Source organism: Xenopus laevis, chromosome 5L (genome assembly GCF_017654675.1).
Source record: "Xenopus laevis strain J_2021 chromosome 5L, Xenopus_laevis_v10.1, whole genome shotgun sequence".
NCBI lineage: Eukaryota > Metazoa > Chordata > Amphibia > Anura > Pipidae > Xenopus > Xenopus laevis.
The window spans coordinates 81,803,301-81,824,930 of record NC_054379.1 but is presented as its reverse complement, the minus strand read 5'-3'; the positions used below and the strand labels follow the sequence as shown (position 1 = coordinate 81,824,930).

Here is a 21,630-nt window from a genome sequence, read left to right as displayed (position 1 = left end):
TGTGTCTTCTTGAATGGTTAAATATTGTTCTGCACCAACAAATTCTCATTGTCACAGTGTGATAACATTATAAAGTATTTTTTCAGATGCTGCAAAGCAATTATCATTGATATTTGGTCCCATCAAAGTTTTAAAGATTACAGTCTATAAAAGGTTGTCTGTCCAAATATTTATGGACCTAACTGTAAATGTAACCTTTCACAAAACCTCCTTTGTTGCCGCTCATTCTGCAGGAAAAAAAAATATAGTACTTATTGCTCCAGGGGGGGCATTATTTTTTACCACATTCAGATTTTGCTCTCCTACACAGTCATTTTCCAGAGTGTTGGTCCATCTTTATATGTTATTCCATTTACTCACCTCTATATTGATGTTGGAGTGCTGTCTTGATTGACAGATGATAGACAGATTGATATACACACACACAGTGAGGGATAATATAAACCATACTATGATTTTTATTTATATAGTGCTACTTGTATGCAGTACTCTACAGCAGTTCATAGAACAAAAAGGGGTCAATACAATCATAACTAAACAGTACAGTTAAGGTGGCCATGGATGTAGAGATCTGCTCATTTGGCGACATTGAAGTGGGCAATATCAGGTTGATCCAGGGGTGATCCTGGTAATTTTGCCGCCTTAGATGACCTTCCTTTTGCTGCCCCCACCCCTCTCCACTGCACACACCTCTTCGGTGCCTGAGGGGGTCAGGGGCGGTCCACGTTGCACAGGAGGGGTCGGGGTGGTCTACGTCACTAGTGCAGAGAACGCGATTGCGCTCTCTGCACTAGAAGAGCCGAATTTCCGGGTTGAAAAGCAGAAATTTGGCTCTTCGTTACCATGAGAGCCATTTTTGCTGCCCCTGGCAAACAGGGGGGCGCTGCCGCCTGAGGCGAGTGCCTCAACTTGCCTCATTGGTGGAGCGCCCCTGGGCTGATCCGATCTTGGATCATAATGCATCCGATACAGGTGGTTGACTGAATACACGAACAGATACGGCTGTGATCCAATGTGATTTTTTATCCTGCCCTGGCCAGATATAGATCGGGAAAGCCCATCGGATGGCCCCACACAGGGGCCAATAAGCTGCCAACTCGTTCCGTCAGCAGATTTTATCAGCCCGTGTATGGGAGCTTTAACATTAAAGATAAGTGCTAAAAGTTAAGTCAAAAGGAAGGAGGATCCTGCCCCACAGAGCTTACAATCTAAGGTTGAAGTAAAAAAAAGCAAGTGAACAGAGAGCTCTGTATTTACATTCAGCATGTTAGTACTTCAGCTTCACTAAGCAAAATAACCTAAACATTCTGCTTTGCCTTTTAATAATTGTAGTAATGTGCGAGTTGGATTTTTGCTCTGTTCATTGTTTTCCTTCCCAAATAAAAACTGAAAATAAACCGACCTACTGACAAAGGCATGGCCGCAACTATGTACAGGCAGAAGAGGCACGGCGCAAACCTTGGGGGCGCCAGGCAGGTACATCATAATCAGCCTACCCCACTGAAATAGGATAAGCGGGTGCAGCTCTCTGACTACTAAGCGTGCTGACGCAGGCCAGTCCACGGCCGCGGGGCGTGGAGAGGGAGAGAGGGACGTGGCCGGCGGGGCAAGGAAAGTCACTAGAGAAAGCTATCCTGTGTCTTTAAACAGCGACCGAGTGGGCAGTGACAACAGTGCCGAGGCTCCTCCCCTTCCTCGCTGTCTCCTCCCATTGGGCAGTGGCCTGTTAGGTTAGGTTGCGTTCCCCTGCGTGTACCTATCTCAGTGTTACTGTAGGAGGAATGTTGAAGTGAGCAGTGGCGCGCAGGGTGACAGGCTTTTAGTAAATGCAACCCCCTCACTGTGCGCTGTCACTTTCCTCGCTCCTCTAAGCTTGCATTTCAGCCGCAGCCTTTCCGCTCCCTGGCTGTGTCCGGACAAGCTATGGAAGCGATAGTGCATGCTCGGCCAGCCTGGCTCCCTCTGGCGCGGTGAGCCTGGGATTCATTCGCTGCGCTGTGTGTGTCACTGAAGCTCCTTCCTCACTGCACCAAGGAAAAGGGACCTGGGAGAGGTGCGGGGGGATTGGCAAGATGGCAGCGGGAACAAGAGGGTTATGTGCTTAGAGCGGGAGACACCGCGAATGAACACGGGGATCGGCTGCTACGGGACACGCGAAGCCGCCTGTGTGAGCGCTGCTACTGCTGCCGGGAGAGCTGGGGGAATGCGGTGAGCGAGGAGGAACATCCAGCCGCTGAGAGGGGCGAATGTGTACTTAGGGCGCCGCCGGGACAGCTATGGAGAGGATCTAGAGGAGAAGTGTATGTTCCATGCACTGGGGGCCGGTGATTGTGTGAGCTCGCACACCAACTCATAGCCTAGCGAGGGGCACCCTTGTGCCAAGACCCTTCTCGCAGCATGGCAGAAGCACTGCCTCCCCGCTCCCCGCCTGACGACGTGGACATAGACCCGGACTTCGAGCCGCAGAGTCGACCTCGGTCTTGCACGTGGCCCCTGCAGAGACTAGACTCCCAAGGCAGCCCGGGCAAGCCGAATAGTGGCGCTGGGGAAGCCGCAGACACGTCCTCTATGATCCCGGAGGAGGAGGATGATGACTATGAGGGAGCTGCTAGTACAGCCACTGTGCTGGGGACAGCGGGGGACAAGGGCACGTTGGTGCTGCTGAGCGGCGGAGAATCGGGACAACTGGCCGTGCTGGCGTCACCTGTTGGGGGGGTGGAAACGCTGCAGGTTTCGCTCGGGGGTGAAGGAGCAGGGGGCGCCGTGAGCGGTGCAGGAGGAGGAGGACAGCAGCAGCAGCAGCAGAGGAAATGTTCATCCCGCAGAAATGCCTGGGGCAACATGTCCTACGCTGACCTTATCACTAGGGCCATCGAGAGCACCCAGGATAAACGGCTCACCCTGTCCCAGATCTATGATTGGATGGTCCGCTCCGTGCCCTACTTCAAGGATAAGGGAGACAGCAACAGCTCTGCAGGCTGGAAGGTGAGCACACTTCCCCAATCCCTTATTATATGTCGTGTATAGTTCCTACACCTTATTGCTTACTCCTTCACACATATCGCTCTGTGACTAGTTCTTATATAGTCCTGCACATCCATCAAACCAATACAGCTGCCAGTGTGTACTGCCCCATTAGTAGCAATGTGATATACTAGCAGCTTACAAAATACACCTTTAGCTCTATATGTGGAACCTGTGTCTTGTTGCCGGTTGAAGTACCTTATGCATGTATGAACTGACAAGGGATGCTGCTTGTTGAACAGGTGGAGACAATACTTTCTGAAGCCCACTGCAATTATATTACACCACTTACTGAGATTCCCAGACCTTACTGATCATTTCCCAGAAACAAATTCTTATCTGTGGTTGTGTGTTTAAGATTACAGCGATCCAACTAGACTGCAGAGCAAAGAGTGACAATGATCAGAGCCAAACCTATGGCTCAATAATTATCTTGTATACAGTGCCAACATTAAGGGTAAGGGTAAGGGTAGATTCAGGGAGATTAGTCGCCCTGGAGACAAATCGCCTCTTCTAAGAGGCAGCAATCTCTCTGAGGAAACTTCGGGCGACTTCGGAAAACAAAGCGCCACAAGTGCCATCCCGCTGGCCAATTTTTTATTATAGCCGATGGGAAGGCAGTTTGGGGAGATGTCACCTGAAGAAGAGGCAATTTGTCGCCTGGACGACTAATCTACCCGGATCTGCCCATGTGCCCTTACCCTAAAACATATATTTATTAATATACATACCCAATTACAAAGAAAACCAGTAAGTAAGACGAGGTAAAGGGACCCCTTCCCAAATGAGCTTACAATCTAAAAGAAGTTGTGGGGATGGGAATCAGTAAGTATGCAAGGTGAATGATGTGGCATTGAGCATTGTATTTAGTAGCAATGCTTTACAGATATGGTTCATCATTCACTTTGTGTTACTCTGAGGGTTTATATTTTTCTTTTTTTGTGTGGTGCCAGACTATTGGCATTTCATTCCCATATTATAGACTTAAGGAAAAGGAACAGATTTACACAGTTACAGTTTCGCACTATTGATAAAAGTGTAAGAATATACAATCTCACTTTGTCCCTTTTTAAAACATCATTCATAATTGCACAGAGTTTGTCTGTTAAATCAATTTGAAATGAAGATGGTATACACAAAGAGGCCTACATTTAAGGATGTGTTACCAACACCGCTTCATTAGGTATTTTATAATATATATATACAGGACTTTAATGTACTCATTCTGCTGCAAACCCCATGCAACTGTTGTATAGTAATTAGAAATTTAGTTGAGTACATTGAGCATACTAAAATTGACAAACCAAACACATTGCCTATGGATATCACACTTACAACATATATTTTGAACTATAGCAACTGGTTACTTGTTTGCGCATGGTGTGCATTTTGCAGAAGTTTTGTGTGAATTGTTGTTGTAAGGTAGTGTCTGTTGTGTTGTGCACATCAGTGAATTACTTTTTGCCTCTCATGTACAGCTGTATGTTTATCCTCTGACTTGGGGCAGGCATATAAATCATTCTGTAGGGTCTGTAGATAAAGGAACAGAACACTGACTTAATGGCAAAACAGATGAAAAAGTTTAGCCTTTTTACCAGTTCCCAATATTTGGTTTGCATCGTTTTCATGTATGTTTAGAAACACAGGAATTGCATGACCTTTTACTGCTGTTCAACTTCTACTATCTGGAAGGGTGACTTGGCAGAAGGTAAATGTTGCCTGATCTGTAGGCAGGCTTAGGGCTTGTTTGGACTTGTGTTTTGTGTCCAAATGCTGCTGGACAGGCTTCGAGTCAAATGCTACTCCGGTCCAGTGATATGGGTGGATGTGATTGAGATATATATATATATATATATATAAAACATATATATATATATATATATATAACAATCCTAGTCAGGTGCACTCTTTTCCAAAAAACATCCGCCTGGGTGCTGGTAAAATAATACTATCAAACCCTCTCACAAACCGCACTCCAAGGACTTGTAAGGTGTCAAAAATCAAAATGCCTTTATTTCAACGTTTCGGCTCTCACTCGTGAGCCGTCTTCAGGAAAGTCATATATATATATATATATATATATAATACACACACACACACCTGGGTGCACGATTAACAAACATCTCCATACAAGCGCAAAAAGGGGATCAGCACTACTCAGGTCTTAAAAATTAAACAGAATTTATTTGGTAAAATAGCAGCAGACTTGAGAAAGGCTGAGGAGTCAGCCGAAACGTCAGTCTGCTGCTATTTTACCAAATGAATTCTGTTTAATTTTTAAGAACTGAGTAGTGCTGATCCCCTTTTTGCGATTCTATCTATCTATCTATCTATCTATCTATCTATCTATCTATCTATATCTATCTAAAGCCTGAAGAAAGTAAGAAAGTTTGGTGTATGTTTTCACATGTAGTCTGGCTATAGCAAAGTTGCACTGTGGTGAAATTTTTCTGCAACAGTCTGAGTTAAATTTTTTTCTCCAAACTTGCACCTGACTAGGTCATTGGATACAAGATCTGCTGTAGCAGTAGTAGCATCAGGCTGACAATCATGTTTTGAAGCACAAGTCTGAACAAGCCCTAAAGCAGCAGGGAACCTGCATTTTTTAACTACACAAGTACATTTTCTTTCGCACTGCTGGGTGTAATCTACTGTGGCACTAGGGAGGAATGTAAAGGCCACACTAGGCGATAGCGCCGCGATTTGACTCGCGGCGACTTTTCGTCGCGACTTTTAAGCAATCGCTGGGGAAACTTTTGCGCTGGCGTCTATGGGGAATCGCGTAAAATTGCCAGCGTAAAAACACACGCGGCGATCTTTTCCCTACTGTCGCTCGAAATTGCCTCGCTCGCTGATCGCCGCGTGTGTTTTTACGCTGGCGATTTTACGCGATTCCCCATAGACGCCAGCGCAAAAGTTTCCCCAGCGATTGCGGCTTAAAAGTCGCGGCGAAAAGTCGCCGCGAGTCAAATTGCGGCGCTATCGTCTAGTGTGGCCTTAGCCTTAAGGACCCTTTAAGCACAGACAATATATTTGTTACTGTATGTCAACAATAGGCATCATTTTATTTATTTTGTTTCCAGAACAGAATTCTGAGCAAGCTTTCAGCTTTACAACCATTCCCCCCTAGTTAAAGAAAAAATTATTTAATTCTAGTTCTAATTTTACAACAGCTGTTAATACATTCTCTGGTTAGTATAGACCTCACAGTATTTGGCTTTTAAGCACAAATCATTCTACATGTACGATAGCACTGAATTGTTTCACCTGTATAAATAACTCTCATGCTAGAATATATGCAGTGTACTCCTCAGATTTTAACCTGGAAATTCACCTTACATGGCTGCACAGGCCTCCTTACAGAAAACTAAAGTAGTAAATCACATTGCAGCATCCAGCTGTGTATGTGTAGTGTAATTTGTGCCTGTTTTCACTTTGGCTGCTCTTTGCAGCTTGTTTAGTAAATTACGGAAGTGACAAGGGACACTAGATTTACATGGGGGCTCAGTGTGGGCTAATGCACCTGTATAATGTGTCTGTGTTGCTTTCTGGCAGACCAGATTTCATAACCAGTGGATCGTGTGTTGTGAGCCCACAGAAATTGACACTGTGCACCAGACATACATTAGAGAAAATGTACACTAGCACAATGGATAGTCTTTATATTAGAAGCATTTTATCAGTGCTCTCTAGTTTTGTCTTTTCTGCGAAAAGACCTGCTAATTTATTAATGTGAATTTTGGTCCGTTATCCTGCCACAATTCCCAACATTCAAGGCTGGAACACCTCAAATCACCCTGCATTGACTGTAGATGTATGATACACCAGACAATATCCAATGTTATCATTGCTTGCTGTTTAGGAATGGAAGACACTCTGCCGTGGCAGATGAAGATAGGGACATGCTGCAAATACAGTGTGCAGAAAGCAGATATCTTGTTCATGTGTTAAGCCTTGCCCTTTACTTCACTGTAAATTGCCTATGTAAATATTTAAACACTGATTTTCAGATATTAGCATGGGTGGTCAACAGGCATTCACTTTTGCTCTTTAATAGAGATAAAATACTGTCAAGTGCCCTTTCCTCATCTTCAGCTGACTCCCATTTATTTCAGTGAAAAGGACTCTGTCTGGCAGCTGGTGGTGATCCGAAATCTATTTCCTATTTATATGAATAAGGAGAAAGTTGCAGGCAGAAAAATGCATTTTTCATGACCATTGTTGATGGCAACTGTTTGTTTCTTACTAGTTAGAAGACCTCTCATGTATGTTGATAGAATGCAAATCTATTCTGTAGAATGCCCTATAAACCATGATATATGGTTGTCTAGTTTAGTAATTTCCTAAACACATGAGATGACCATTGCTCAAATTATGTGAGTAGTGAATGCTAGGTCAGCCTGAGCAGAGTTTATTGCTTTGACCTTGCATTCCAGACAGCTGAGGACCATTGTCATTGTGTGGGAGGCGCCTTGAATGTCCTAAAAGCTGGAAATGGTAGCTACCTGCCTGTTTTCTTTGCAATTTGGGAACTCTGTCTCCATGAACGGCATTATTGCATATAATTGGGTCTTTTTACTGGTGGGCCAGAGAACTGCACTACGTTCATATGGAAGAATGTAATAAAACGTGTATTGTTTACTCCGTTCTAGTCACCCATAGCAAGTGATCAATTGTTAATCATCAAAAATCAGTATCAGAGACACATGATTCTATTGTGCATGTTGAGTGAAAGGTGAAACATTGTACACGAGCATTTACACACTTGTGTTCGCCGCATACATGTGACATCCTGAGGATGGGCTCATACATCAGAATTGATTGCAACTGGGCCTGCGGTTGAACAAATTGAAATGGAAAGCAGGGGAGCGCAGCCCAAATGCTTGTTTGTAATACCTCTAAAGCTGGCCATAGATGCAAAGATTTTACCTCAACATCGGATGAACAATCGTACGTCCTCATCTCCCGACCTGCCACTAACCATTCAGACCAAATAAAGCAGTAAAAGAACAGATCAGCCGATGTTCTCACCCTACAGCAATCTTACGAAAGTTTATGTCTGACCAAGCTGGTGACAGTCTCCCACTGAAAATCGTCTGATCGGCAATACATACAGAGATATGATATGAACCGACAAAAATTTTCTAACCTGTCTGATTGACTGAACGACTGATAGGCATGGCAAGATAAATGTCGGGACACTCCACACACGATCCGAAAATCGTACGAATCGAGGATTCTTCGAGGTTTTTGCTGTTGTGCAAATGCACATGAAATGATGAACACATGTTTTGCATCTTATAGATGGGAGGCAATTTAGTTTCATTTTTACAATACAGTAGGAATTTATTCCTAGTCACACCATACTGAATTTAGAGGACAAGGATAAATGAACTGAAAGATTAAAAGTACACACGACTAATTGTACCTTTGCATAAATAGGGACAATTGAGGCAAAATTTACAATACCCATGCACTTGAATGCTGTCAAAGTAGTAATATGATTGACCTGGTTATTAGATCCCATTAATATGTTCTGTTTGTAGAATAACAACTTTGTCAACTACCTCACCCAGACATGACCGTTCATGAATACTGTGTGTAGTACACCTCTTCTTAAAAAGGCTATGGGTAGAAAGACACACTGGATGATTTTTATTCCTTTAAGGTAGTTTTATCAATATTGGATTTTTTTTTCTTGCAAAATTTCCCCATTGATAAATGTTGAAGAGCATTTCTTGCTGTTTTTTTGTTCTCGTTTATATATAATTTATGAAATTCTTGAGTAAGTGTAGTGATTTTCACTCAGACATGTGCCTATTGCATTTAATGGATGTTTGCAAATGTAAGCACCCAAATGAGTTTTAGTCACTCATAAGAGAAAAAGTTGATAAAAAAATAAAGAGTAGCTTCGGTTTCGCTTTGTGTCCTGTTTAGCTAAAGAATAACAAAAAGAATATATTTTGTTTGTGAAGAATCAATAAGCATAATGTAGGTTCAGCAACGAGTTTATTTATTTATTGCACTCGTGCTAAATTGTATAGAGCTTAAAGGAAAACTATACCCCCAAAATGAATACCTGAGCAACAGATAGTTTATATCAAATTAAGTGGCATATTAAAGAATCTTATCAAACTGGTATATATATTTAAGTAAATATTGCCCTTTGACATCTCCAGCCATCTACAGCCTTGAACCACCATTTTGTGATGGTCTGTGTGCTGCCTCAGAGATCACCTGACCAGAAATACTTTAGCTCTAACTGTAACAGGAAGAAGTGTGGAAGCAAAATACTGTCTGTTAATTGGCTCATGTGACCTAACAAGTATTGTTTGTTTGGTATGTTTGTGTGCACCGTGAATCGTACGATCCCATGGGGCGGCCCTTATTTTTTAAAATGGCAGTTTTCTATTTATGATTACCCAATGGCACATACTACTAAAAAAAAGTATATTATTATGAAAATGGTTTATTTACATGAAGCAGGGTTTTACATATGAGCTGGTTTAGGCAATATATTTTTATAGAGACCTACATTGTTTGAGGGTTATAGTTTTCCTTTAAGTAAGTTTCTTCGCTTTCTACCTGTTTTGATCTGTGATGTGAACAATGATTTTCTGGAGCCTCGCCAATCCCCATTTGGATCAAGCTGGAAAAGGCGCAGACACAAAAGGAAAATACTATATATTTGCATATTCATACTCCTAATCAGAATGCAGTCTTCTTAGTTGTTTTCAATGAGTGCCGATTCTAAAACTGCAATGTAATACAGGCCACATTGCCTCACAGGTTAGATTACAAATGTATGGAGACTGCCAGGGGCACTTTGTAGTGAGCATTTCTGAAGTATTACACAACTGTATAGACAGTAGCAAACTCATTCATGGACAGAAACATTACACCAATCCATGTGATTCATGCTGTAGGAAAATGGGGTAAAGTGATTTTGGGTGTGAGAAATGTTGACATCTATTTTAAAACTAAATATAGTAGCAAATGGTACAGATACACCTTCTGTGTCAACATATCTACGGTATTAAAGGAGCACTCCTCAAATATAATTTGTATTTGGACTGAGAAAGATGTGTAATATTAAGTAAAGTGACGCTATATCATTTCTTTATTACCTGCCCTGCTTTAGGCTTTGTCACACAAGGCAGAAATTGCTGCTATCGTCCCATGTGAGCAGTAACTGTCATGAATGGAATACTCATTTTTTGGGTTTCTGCCAGTTTATGCACAGTTGAGCCTTTGTCGCTGAAAATTCACCTTTTGTGTGCAATTCAAATTGCTGTATTGAAGTAGGAAAAATAACAAATCATACATGATGTTCTGGCCATTTAAAGGACAGACCACAATCGTATGAAAGCAGAAATGTCAAACCCCCCTTTATTTTTTTTCTAGAATCACTAGATTTGTGCTCCATCCCCCCGATCTCCAATCACTGGTAAGCATTCCCACAATTTCTGAAATTTTCTGTGATTTGTGGGCAAAAATCGGACATGCGCGTGTGTGCAGAATTTTAGTGTTGTCAGCAGAGCAATGTGCGTATGCGCAGTAGAGATGCACCGAATCCAGAATTCGGTTCGGGATTCGGCCTTTTTAAGCAGTATTCGGCCGAATCCTTCTGTCTGGCCGAACCAAATCCTAATTTACATATGCAAATTAGGGTGGGGAGGGAAATCGCATGACTTTTTGTCACAAAACAAGGAAGTAAAAAATTTCCTCCACCCACCCCTAATTTGCATATGCAAATTAGGGTTCTGGTTCGGTATTCGGCCAAATCTTTTCTGAAGGATTCGGGGGTTTGGCCGAATCCAAAATAGTGGATTCGGTGCATCCCTAATGCGCAGCATGGAATCTGTGGCTTCAGAAGAGATTGCTCATGTGAACATGTAATTTCCGCGTCAAAAAAAAACTTTGGCAAAGTCCCCTGTAACATGATTTGGAAAGTTTACCACTCTGCAAAATTATGTCCCAATGACAGTCACCCATGGATTGTGTCAGATGGGCATTACATGGAAATATATTATTATTATCCAACAGAAATGTTCTAACCTGTCCGATCAATTAAACAAAAATTGTGAGCCTACATATGTACGAAATTATATCTGTATATCGCTATCTTAATTCTCTTTCAGTGTTCTTCAGATAACGCTGTAATGTTCTGCAACCACTTCCCATTCTTTTGAGGTTTTGGCTAAAATGTTACTTGAGGAACAGGCCAGGGGAGGCATATAGGTGGCTCCCTCCTTACCCAAAGATTTGGGTGCAGATTTTTTTTTTAAATCTGGGGTGAGGTACGACTAATTGTACCTTTGCATAAAAAGGGACAACTGAGCCAAAATTGACAATACCCATGCACTTGAATGCTGTCAAAGTAGTTATATGATTGCTCTATGTTCTGTATGTGTAATGACAACTTTGTGAACCACCTTACCCAGACATGACCGTTCATGAATACTGTGTGTAGTACACCCTTTCTTAAAAAGGCTATGGGTAGAAAGACACACTTATTTTTCTGGCTAAAATGTTACAGATCCAGCTGTTGTGCTGCATTTCCATTTTGTCACCCAACAAGAAAACCAGAATGGACATGTCCTAGCATCTAATCAGAGCAGCAAATGAAACTCTCCATACCGGTACAACTCACTGTTGGGTGTTCTATCCTCTACAGATAAGATACTGCAAAATGACAGAATAGGCAGTATTCTTGTATGTAAGTACAATTCTGCTGGAATATATGAGGGTATGGTGGTCCAAGTACAGACCTTTAATAGTTTAAACTGAATATGCAATGGTTTTCTTTCAAGTTCTTCATACAAATATATTCTAGAGGGTCTTTACACGGTAAGAATTCTTCTGCAACATAAATTGTGAAAACTATTCTGCCTGGCAGTAGTTAAAATTAACTGAATATTATTGGCTGTCATTTGACCTTGTAATAATTAAAACACGAGAAGTTGGAATCAGGTAAGACTTGTTTCGTGCAGAGTTGTTTTGTTAAGTTACATTTCTGGAACAAAGACTATTATTAAAGAACATACCTACCTGTTATAAATGGTTACACTGCTGCTACCTGGTAGATTGTAATTTGTATAGTACATGTGCAGATAAACCCACAGCTTTTTCCCTTTCTTTAGATATAAGAAAAAGGCTACATGATGGCACTGTTGAATTTTAATGCAACATGTGTAAGGTATGAAAAAAAGGAGATGCACTTATGCTGGATATGGGTTCCAGTTTGAAACTTTCATCTCTGTCTGTGTACTCTTGGGGCAAAAGGAATTGATTTGCCCATTTTGCCCAGTCAGGCCACTCAAGTGGCAGACCAAAAATGTACTTATTTGCTGAGGTCGCCAATTGAGATCTAACCCGTATTGTACACCACTGGATCTTAAAATTTGTGGTCAATGCTTGACATATATTGTTTTATTAACACATTATTGCTAAGGATATTGCTAAAAATGTGCTCCTCTGACATAAACCTGCACTGTCAAGAAGTAAAGAAACCAAGGCTAGTCACATTGAGCAATGATCCGTTTCTGCTTAATTTCATTAGGGTGGTCTCAGTCAGCCTACATTAGTGTGAGAGTAGGAAAATAGATTGGGAATATTATAGACTTCATTTATGATAACTGTATATATGTACATTATGGCAGATGTTTTATGCCCCAATTCTTTTCTATAGCTTTGACTGTCACAGAAATAATAGCCTGAATATAGTAACCACATCTAAAGAACAAACATGTGTGGTGGAGAACCTTGTCATTAAAGGCATGGAGAATGCATCAAGAGTGAGGATTATTAACCATTTGTTTAAACAGTTTTTTTTATTTTTTTATTTTTTTTAAGCTATGAATGCCATTTTACTTGAAAACTGTAATGATGTGTCAACATTCAACTCTCAGCACTGCCTGCTCTGTACCTTTACCCACTAATAAACACTGTGAAAGCATTCAGTCATCAGCTTAGCCTAGATATGGAAACAAATGACATAAAGCTCTTAAAAGAAACATTATTTATTTTCCTAATGTTTCTCTCTGCAGATGGTTTTAGTTGTAAAAACTCCCTATAGTTGTCTCTTGTGGGATAGATGTGAGAACTCAACATTAGCTTTTTTCAGTCTTCTTGGGTTCAACCTTACTCTGTTGATTATGATCTGGAATTTCTGTGGCGAACTGATACGATATAGTACATGCATGAGAGTATTCTCAAATTATGAAGTATTGTGAAAGTCAAAAGATCAGTATTCAGCTATATATTTTGCCAAACTTTTTGTACACCTTTTTTGTTCAAATAAAAGAAGGGGCCAATATGGTACTAGATATGCGTTATCACAATTTGTGAGGTATTTCCAAGTTGTTTCTTGATCTGTTCAGTTAAGATCAAAATATTGCGAATTGTCAACAAATTTAAGCCTTATCCTACAATTAATCCATAATTTTGGATTCAGACAAATATGAAATCACGGAATGATCAAATGCTAGCTCTAGTTTGCATATTGTCCAGAAATCGAAACGATAGTCACATGATTTGGTTTGGATGAAAACGAATGTTTTACGCAAATTTTAATTACATTATTAAATCCTTGCGTTAGTGCAACGCTAATATAAAGTGGTATAAAATACACTTTCTACTTTATACGGTGTCTCTTACTAAATGGTACGTTCTTAATCTCTGCATATTTATACTTTTTATTTATTATAATGTTTGTCTACCCTGTGTGTACTTTTTGAATATATTATAAAATTGTACAGCATTGCATATCCTAGTAGCACTTTATTTATAAAGTTATACACACATGCAAATCCAAGAATTGTAGCTCATGTTATTATTTGTTAGTAAGGGCTAAACTACACAGGAGATTTTGTAGGATGGTGTTGGATCGACAGATAACATCCTACAAGTCGTATGTTGTTGCATGGATCTTTAAAATATATATAAAAAAAAAAAATTGATATGTAAACTGCTTCTTCTTTTATAGGTATCTGACAGACTTTTCTCATTGAAATACATTTGGCTGCATGAACAAAACATACTATCTGATCTGACTTTACATTATAGCTTTTATAGGATCCAACAAAATCTCATGTTATTGAGTGGCAAGATCAGATAAAATCTGATAGTATCTGACAGACTTTTCTCATTGAAATACATTTGGCTGCATGAACAAAACATACTATCTGATCTGACTTTACATTATAGCTTTTATAGGATCCAACAAAATCTCATGTTATTGAGTGGCAAGATCAGATAAAATCTGACCCACAAAATATGAACAAAATCTCCTACATAGTTTAGCTCTAATGAGGAAGATGCAGAAGCAACACATTTTGTGTGCATGCATTTTAACAAAAGTTGGGCCTTTTTGGGTGCTAGGTTGGATAAAGCTTTGCTGTAAATTTCTTGAGTTCCTGGCAACTTGGACACTTGCTATTTAAAGAGCTGCTGTTTTTTCACTTTTTTGTTACCTTCACAGACAGATGAGCCAGAAACAACTTCTTCTCATTGGCCTGACATTCCTGTGTTGGAAAATTTCCTGTTAGTGCAGAACCTTTATAGAATTCTCCAGCTCTTGCAACACTGAGGGGGGGGGGGGGGGGGGTTAGATGTTGGACATCTGTTTCTAATCCTTCCAGTGCTTTTAGGCTACAAGTTATAAAAGGTATATAACTTGTATAAAGTCTGTTGAACAATCCAATAAATTAGTCTGTGATTACATTTAATTTGGATGGACATTCCTTTTTGTTGGTCATTTGATCTATGAGCTAAATGTTGTGTGTGTGTGTGTATACTGTATATATCAGAGAACACCACAGCTTCATTTTATTCAGCTTGAAAAAGGAACTAAAATGTTCTGAAAGCTTGCTATGATTATCTAAGTTAGCCAATAAAGGTATCACCTTTATACCACCTTTTTACTGCCCTGCGACTGGCTAACACGGTACAACAACTTTACATTTACAAAGCCCTGGCATGTACAACATTAATATGCAATTAATGTAAAACTAAGATACTGTTATTATAGCATGTTTGTTGTTCCTTGACGTTGTTGATATTGATTCTGATGTTTATTGCAACCACTCACTGTATACATGCACAGCTATGGGATCTGACCAAATGTAACTTATTTTTATTGCACAAAAAGCACTAGAAATACAATGAAGAGTCTTGTTGCACTATATGAAATCTTGTTAGGGACTGAGGTTGGTAGAATTTTAGTTTAGGCTATAGCATTCTTTGTACTTCTCAATGGTAAATTAGTTCTGTGCAGTCTTAGAGGCAGTTCTTAGAGGCCCAATTATCAAAGGTCGGATTTTGAATACATGTGAGTTTTTTAAAATTCTAATATACTCACAAGTTGACTTGGAGATTATTTAAGAAAACATTTGAATGGCTAATATTCGTTTGTACGGACCCAAAAATTCGAAAAGAAAAACCTTGAATGTCAGGAAGGCAATTAACCTCTCCAAATGGCTTGATAGACCTCTGCCATTGACTTGTACATTAACTCGGCAGGTTTTAGGTGGCGAATATTCGAACTGTTTCCATGTTCGAAGTTTGATGTGGTGTGTCATCCTGGCTGATGATGTAGCTACCCTACTTTTGTGACCCTTCTTTTGTGGTGTCACCTGTTAATTGAACACCTAAATCTGGCTACCCTTCAGTTCTGACCTTTTGCCCAGAAAAAAACATTGTAACTTGGGGAAAGGTTTCCTGCCTGCAGAAGCCCAGCTGCTCTATATAACAGGCAGTGTTATAAATAATCAGATTTGTTTTTCGAATGCTTAGCGTGCTCTGTTGATTCGTTTTTACATTTAGTACTTAAATTATTTCATTGTTTTCAGGATGACCCAGGTCCCTTCCAAGTATTATATTCTGATGGCAGTGTTTCTTTAAAGCTAGGAATAAAAGCCTGTTGCTAATCTGATGTTCCTTTCCTTTTTGCTGTGATTTAAGGAAAAAACTTGGGCTGCCAAGGTAAAGTACAGACGCTTGCTGAACTTGCCTTTGTTACAGTTTTCTTTGGCTAGAAGTCAACTGCAGCTAGCAACTGGAGAACTTTTGACGTATGCCTCTCATAAAAAAAAAATCTGCAACCCCACAAAATTGAGACTGCACATACAACCATGCTTACATGTGCAGATCATTGTTTACTTCCTATTCAAGTCCTGGTACATTCAGTACTAAGAAATCCAAGCCGTTCGTATAAACATTAATACCAGAGCTGCAGCCTAATCCCATTCTAAAAAAAAAAAAAACGAACTGTTAATGTGCAACACACTTGTTCTTGGAGAGAATGTTTTTTTTATTTTTATTCTTTGGTTTTTCCATGTGGCAATGTTATTTACTGACTTCAAGGATCATATTAAGGCAATTGGACTGCTATAGAAAAGGATAATTATGGTTGTAATGTTAAGCAAAGCAGGTATGCAGTTGTTAAAGGTGTATGTCACATTTTCTCCTGGCGTAAATACATGCCTTTATTTTATACTATGCTATCCGAATACACTATAAATACAATTGTTGCTTCTTTTTTTTTTTGACCTAAGAGAATTCATTTTTAAAAATGGGGAAAAGGTGTTATTTGTGGTTTACAAATTTTATGAAGATGAACTAACCCTATAAATTGTAAAGATAAATTTGTAAAACAGTCTTTGGCCATATTCGATCACTAACCCCCATACATAATATAAGGCACTAGGTTTGCCCAGGAGCAGTAACCCATAGCAACCAATTAGATGTTTGCATTTAAACAGGTGGCCAGTAAATTCTACCTGCTGATTGATAGATATGGGGTACTGCCCCTGGGCAATCTTAGTGCCTTTTATTACATAATTCCCTAAGATCCACCCCCCCCCCCAAAATGTTGCTTGACATCCTTTATGATATGTACAGGTATGGTATCCGTTATCTGGAAACCTGTTATCCAGAAATCTCTGGAAAGACCTCCTCCTATAGACTCAATTTTATCCAAATAATCCACATATTTAAAAAATTTATTTTTTTACTTTGTTTTTTTTTCTTTCTTAATATTTACATGATTTTCTAGTAGAGTTAGGGTAGGACTACATGGACGTTTTCGGCGCAATCCGACGTGCTGCAACAAAACGTGCAGCGTCTGCATCCGCCGGATCAACGCTGCGACTTCATCCGACATTTCTATCGCTTACCTTATTTCTGTCAGATGCAACTTGTCGCAGGCGTTTTGTCGCAGCGCTTCGGATTTCAACTAAAACGTCCATGTAGTCCTACCCAAATTACAGAAAGATCCGTTATCTGGAAACCCCCAGGTCTCTAGCATTTTGGATAACAGGTCCCATACCTGTACTGGAATGGCTATATCAGCAGTATTCTGAAAAGAATACACTTGCAGCTGGCCTTTAGTAATTCTGTTCTGTTTCTGATTCTGATATTTCATTATTTTTTCTTTTCGTTATTCTTTCTTTTTTTTTCAATCAAAGGTTTCATATTGTTTATGGCCCTCTAAATATTTTCCAGACAAATTATTTGTGATCTACAATCGTAAATAGACTTTGCGTAATAACACATGACTAAATGGAAAACATATACATTTTAGATAATAGTGTAAAATTAATAAGTGCGATTTTATGCAGTCTAAAACCGTTCTGAAATAGAAAACTGCACAATGTTATCTTAAAGCCTTTGTTAAAAACATACTAGGTAGCATTATTAAATGAGAAATAATGAGATTTTAAACCATGGCAGTAGTGCTATTTGTCATAGTGAATGGGGGGAGAAGGGGGAAGAATGCTGCATGTTTGTGTGTGTTTCTGTCTGGCCTGATGTATCTGGAATAATGAGGAGTGGTTAGTGGAAGACAAGGTGTAGGGTTACAGAATGTTCTCTGCTTGTGAAAAATGAGAACAAGTTATTGGCTTTGCATGGACTAGCAGCCAGTGGCTGATGCAATAGCTGTATGCGTACAAGGCCACACCGAACGTGACTACATTACTTTTCAGTTCATTTAGATTATGTAAATGTCCCTTCAGGTTTAGTGTATGCTACTTTTGAATCGTTTATAATTCCAGACCACTAAAGTACGCTAAATATTTAAATGGATATTAAAGGGATATTTCACCTTTAAGTTTCCGTAACACTACATATTTTATACAGCATCCTATTCTTAAAAGCTTTTCAGGTGGTCTTTTATTTTTGGTTAAATCTGTTATTCAGACTATTGCCTGTCTTGAAATTCCATAATGGAGAGCTACTGAAGAAAATGTTTAATTTATGTTTAATTGTCTCAGAATATTATTTTCGACATTGTACTAAAAGTTAATTTGAAGGTGAACTACCCCTTTAAGTAGATCTTGTATAAAATATGTGTTTAACAAGCGTTCATTTAGTTTTTATATGCAATATATGGTTTCTTTATGAATAGAATTTTCTCATGAAAATTATGTTTAATATTTAACCTTGGCAGCCTGTCTAATTAGCATGTTCATTTATTTGCTTGTCTGTGTTTCTTTTGCTTTAACTTTAAAGTTTGCAGTTTATATCTTCTGAAGTGACTCAGCTTTTCATTATAAAGTTTTAAGAGATTTTTTTAGTGGGCTTTTAAAGTGTATTTAAATCTGGGATTCTCCTAGGTATATGGCTTACGTGTATTTGAAGCAAATCATGGGATTGTGTAAAGCATTTTGTAGCTGCCATTGGCTAGGCACATCTGAGTTCCATTAGCACAACTCACGATTGGGATTTTTATCTAGCAGAATTTCTGTAGCATTGATAGTGATCATAACAAAAAGCATCACAGAAAGTACAATAGCCTAAAGCAAAACTATTTGTAAGGTAAAAAGTCTAGCTGTATTAAAGGGGCACTTTTTTTTTACTTTGCTGTGCCCACAACACCGCTCTGAAACACTGAGTACAGGCGAGACACAACATTCAGCAGCTCACTAATTTGCTGGTTCAGCTTAGTACAATTAGGCACAGGCAGCACAGGGAAGAATGAGTTCCATGAACTTGTGTTGCTGTGTAGTAAATGCATAAAAAAGCCACCACATGGTAACACATCAAGAAACAACCTGTACAAGAACCCTGTTTGGGAATTTTTCTGAAACTAAAGCATTTTTAGGTGCAGGCTGTGTTTTACAAAAGGTATTTTTCTTCTCATCTGCCTAATAATTACATACTGCTCGACTAATAAAAAAGTAGGCTTTGTCTTTTAATAATATATCCCATACTTGTATGTTCAGTTATAATGCTTTTTTATGATTGAGAGAACTCATGGTAATAAATACGGATTAGTGTGCATGGATGGATGACAAAAAGAATATAAATGTATGTACTGTAGTTGAAGGGCTTCTGTATCTTAATATCTTTCTGCTAGATTGTGCATGGCTAAGAAACTATACCTCATCTTACTATTCATATTTGACAAGTACAAAGGGATAATAGTAAATGATCGTAGATTTGTCCTAAAGACCAGCAAGAAAAAAAGCTATGAGATGCTCTAGTTTGCCTTCAGACTTATGGTCATAGCTGGGGTTCAATAAAAACGGGTTACTTTTAGAGATGAACTTACATGGGAGGTTTTGTAGGATGGTGTCAGATCAACAGATTGCATCCTACAAATTGGATGCATTTGCACAGGTCAAAATCAGAGTGGTGGAATAATCTGTATTTCTACATTAAAGGAAAACTATATCCCCCAAACAATGTAGGTCTCTATTAAAAGATACTGCGTAAAACAGTTCATGTGTAAAACCCTGCTTCATGTAAATGAACCATTATCATAATAATATACTTTTTTAGTAGTATGTGCCATTGGGTAATCATAAATAGAAAATTGCCATTTTAAAAAATAAGGGCCGCCCCCTGAGATCGTACGATTCACTGTGCACACATACAAACCACATGTAAGGTCACATGAGCCAATTAACAGACAGAGTTCTGCCTTTTGCTTCCTCACTTCTTCCTGTTACAGTTAGTGTTGTAGTATTTCTGGTCAGGTGATCTCTGAGGCAGCACAGATAGAGTCACGAAATGGTGGTTCAAGGCAAGGGATGTAAAAGGGCAATATTTATGTAAATATATATTCCAGTTTGGTAAGATTCTTTAATATGTCATTCAATTTGATATAAACTATCTTTTGCTTAAGTATTGATTTTGGGGGTATAGTTTTCCTTTAAAGATTTGCCATCCAACATGACGTGCTTGTCAGAAGGGGACACTGAATGCTGCTTCTGCATCTGACAAGATAAAATCTGATGGTTTCTGAAAGACACTTTCTTCTCACTGAAATAAGTTGCCTATCATGTAAATGCATGAACAAAATACTGTCTTACTTTATCTGATCCGACTATGGGCTCATATAGATGGGTGCTTTGTCATGTGGTCCGTTTTCCTGCGTTCCACTGCAGGGGAGCGCAGAATGAAATGCAGCCAGTTCTTCCTTATAATGGAGTACTGTCACAGGCGCATCCAAGAGTCGAACACAGGTGGAACGCATTGTGTTGCTGTTCACCTGGGTTTCGGTGCTTGGATGCACCTGTTTCAGTATGGCACTATAAGAAAGAGCAGGCTACGTTTAGTTTTGGAAGAGCGCAGGCAAACTGACTGCAGGGGAAAGCACGGTGAAACACCCATCTGTGTGACTCTGTAGGACTCCAGCCCTACTTGGGTAGCGGTGGTCTGATGTGTATTCTTATCTGGCTCATGAATTGAGTAATCTGGTCAGAACCAGGTGACACATCACTGTGGGGTGATCTGACCAGTCAAGCCCCTGCATTGGTCATGATCATCTGGGATCATCACAGGGAGTTTTGACAATCAACGCACATCTCAAAATGTACATCCATCATTAGTCATGGCCTGCTCAGTCCTCGTGTATTGGTGTTTTTTTTGCAGTTTTAGGTGGTGTATCAATGTGTTGTAATCAGTTGCAAACCTCTATTGATCACAAACAAATTAATGTTTACTGTGATTAATTACATCCAATATTACATTGCTCAAGTGCTTCACTTTAATAATTGGTTCCAGTTGACATGAAGTAGCATGGCACATCCAACTGTTTTGTAAGATTTAAAAAGTATCCGTACAGAGATTTACTGGCCCCTGCATCGTTTACACCTCAAATTCAGACGGTAAACTCCAGCATTGTTAACAATTTAAATCCCCCTCCATTGTTCACTCCTGTAACACCTCTATTTTTCTCACCCCTAAAGCCTGTTGTATTGTTCACAGCTCAGACCCACATTGAAAGTGCCCAAATTGTTCACACCTCATACAAACTGCTGTAGGGGCACCAGCATTGTGTCACTGTAGTGGTTCTGATAGGCTTGTCTCCTTCTGTATTCTGCCTTTCCTATGCCTGTGTGTGTCATGCTCAGCCTGCCCTACACTACCTGTGGGATGTAACTGAGTCTGGTACGGTTTGTTCTGGGGGCTTGTTAGCATTTGGAAATTGTTGTTAGGAGTCCCTGAGGTGTCTTCTTCATCTGCTGAGAGGTTGCAGTATTATCAACAGTGGAAGATTAGGGATATGGATTTAAAGGAGAGCTCTGCGCAGATTCTACCAGCGGAGTTCCACGCATCCATCTTCCGGGTCCTCGGTAATGTGACTGGGAGATTGGT

At 39.7% G+C, this 21,630-nt stretch overlaps 1 protein-coding gene across 2 annotated transcripts in view; it reads left to right on the top strand.

Moving 5' to 3' along the window:
- Positions 1-2,370: 2,370 nt before the first annotated feature.
- Positions 2,371-21,630, top strand: part of foxo3.L (forkhead box O3 L homeolog) — a 65,253-nt gene continuing 45,993 nt past the window's right edge. The window contains exons 1-2 of one of the 2 annotated variants that reach the window (XM_018261926.2): positions 2,683-2,985; positions 10,429-10,471. In XM_018261926.2, coding sequence (XP_018117415.1) covers positions 2,828-2,985; positions 10,429-10,471 — 201 coding nt within the window. In that variant the 5' untranslated portion in view covers positions 2,683-2,827. 2 annotated transcript variants of the gene reach the window in all.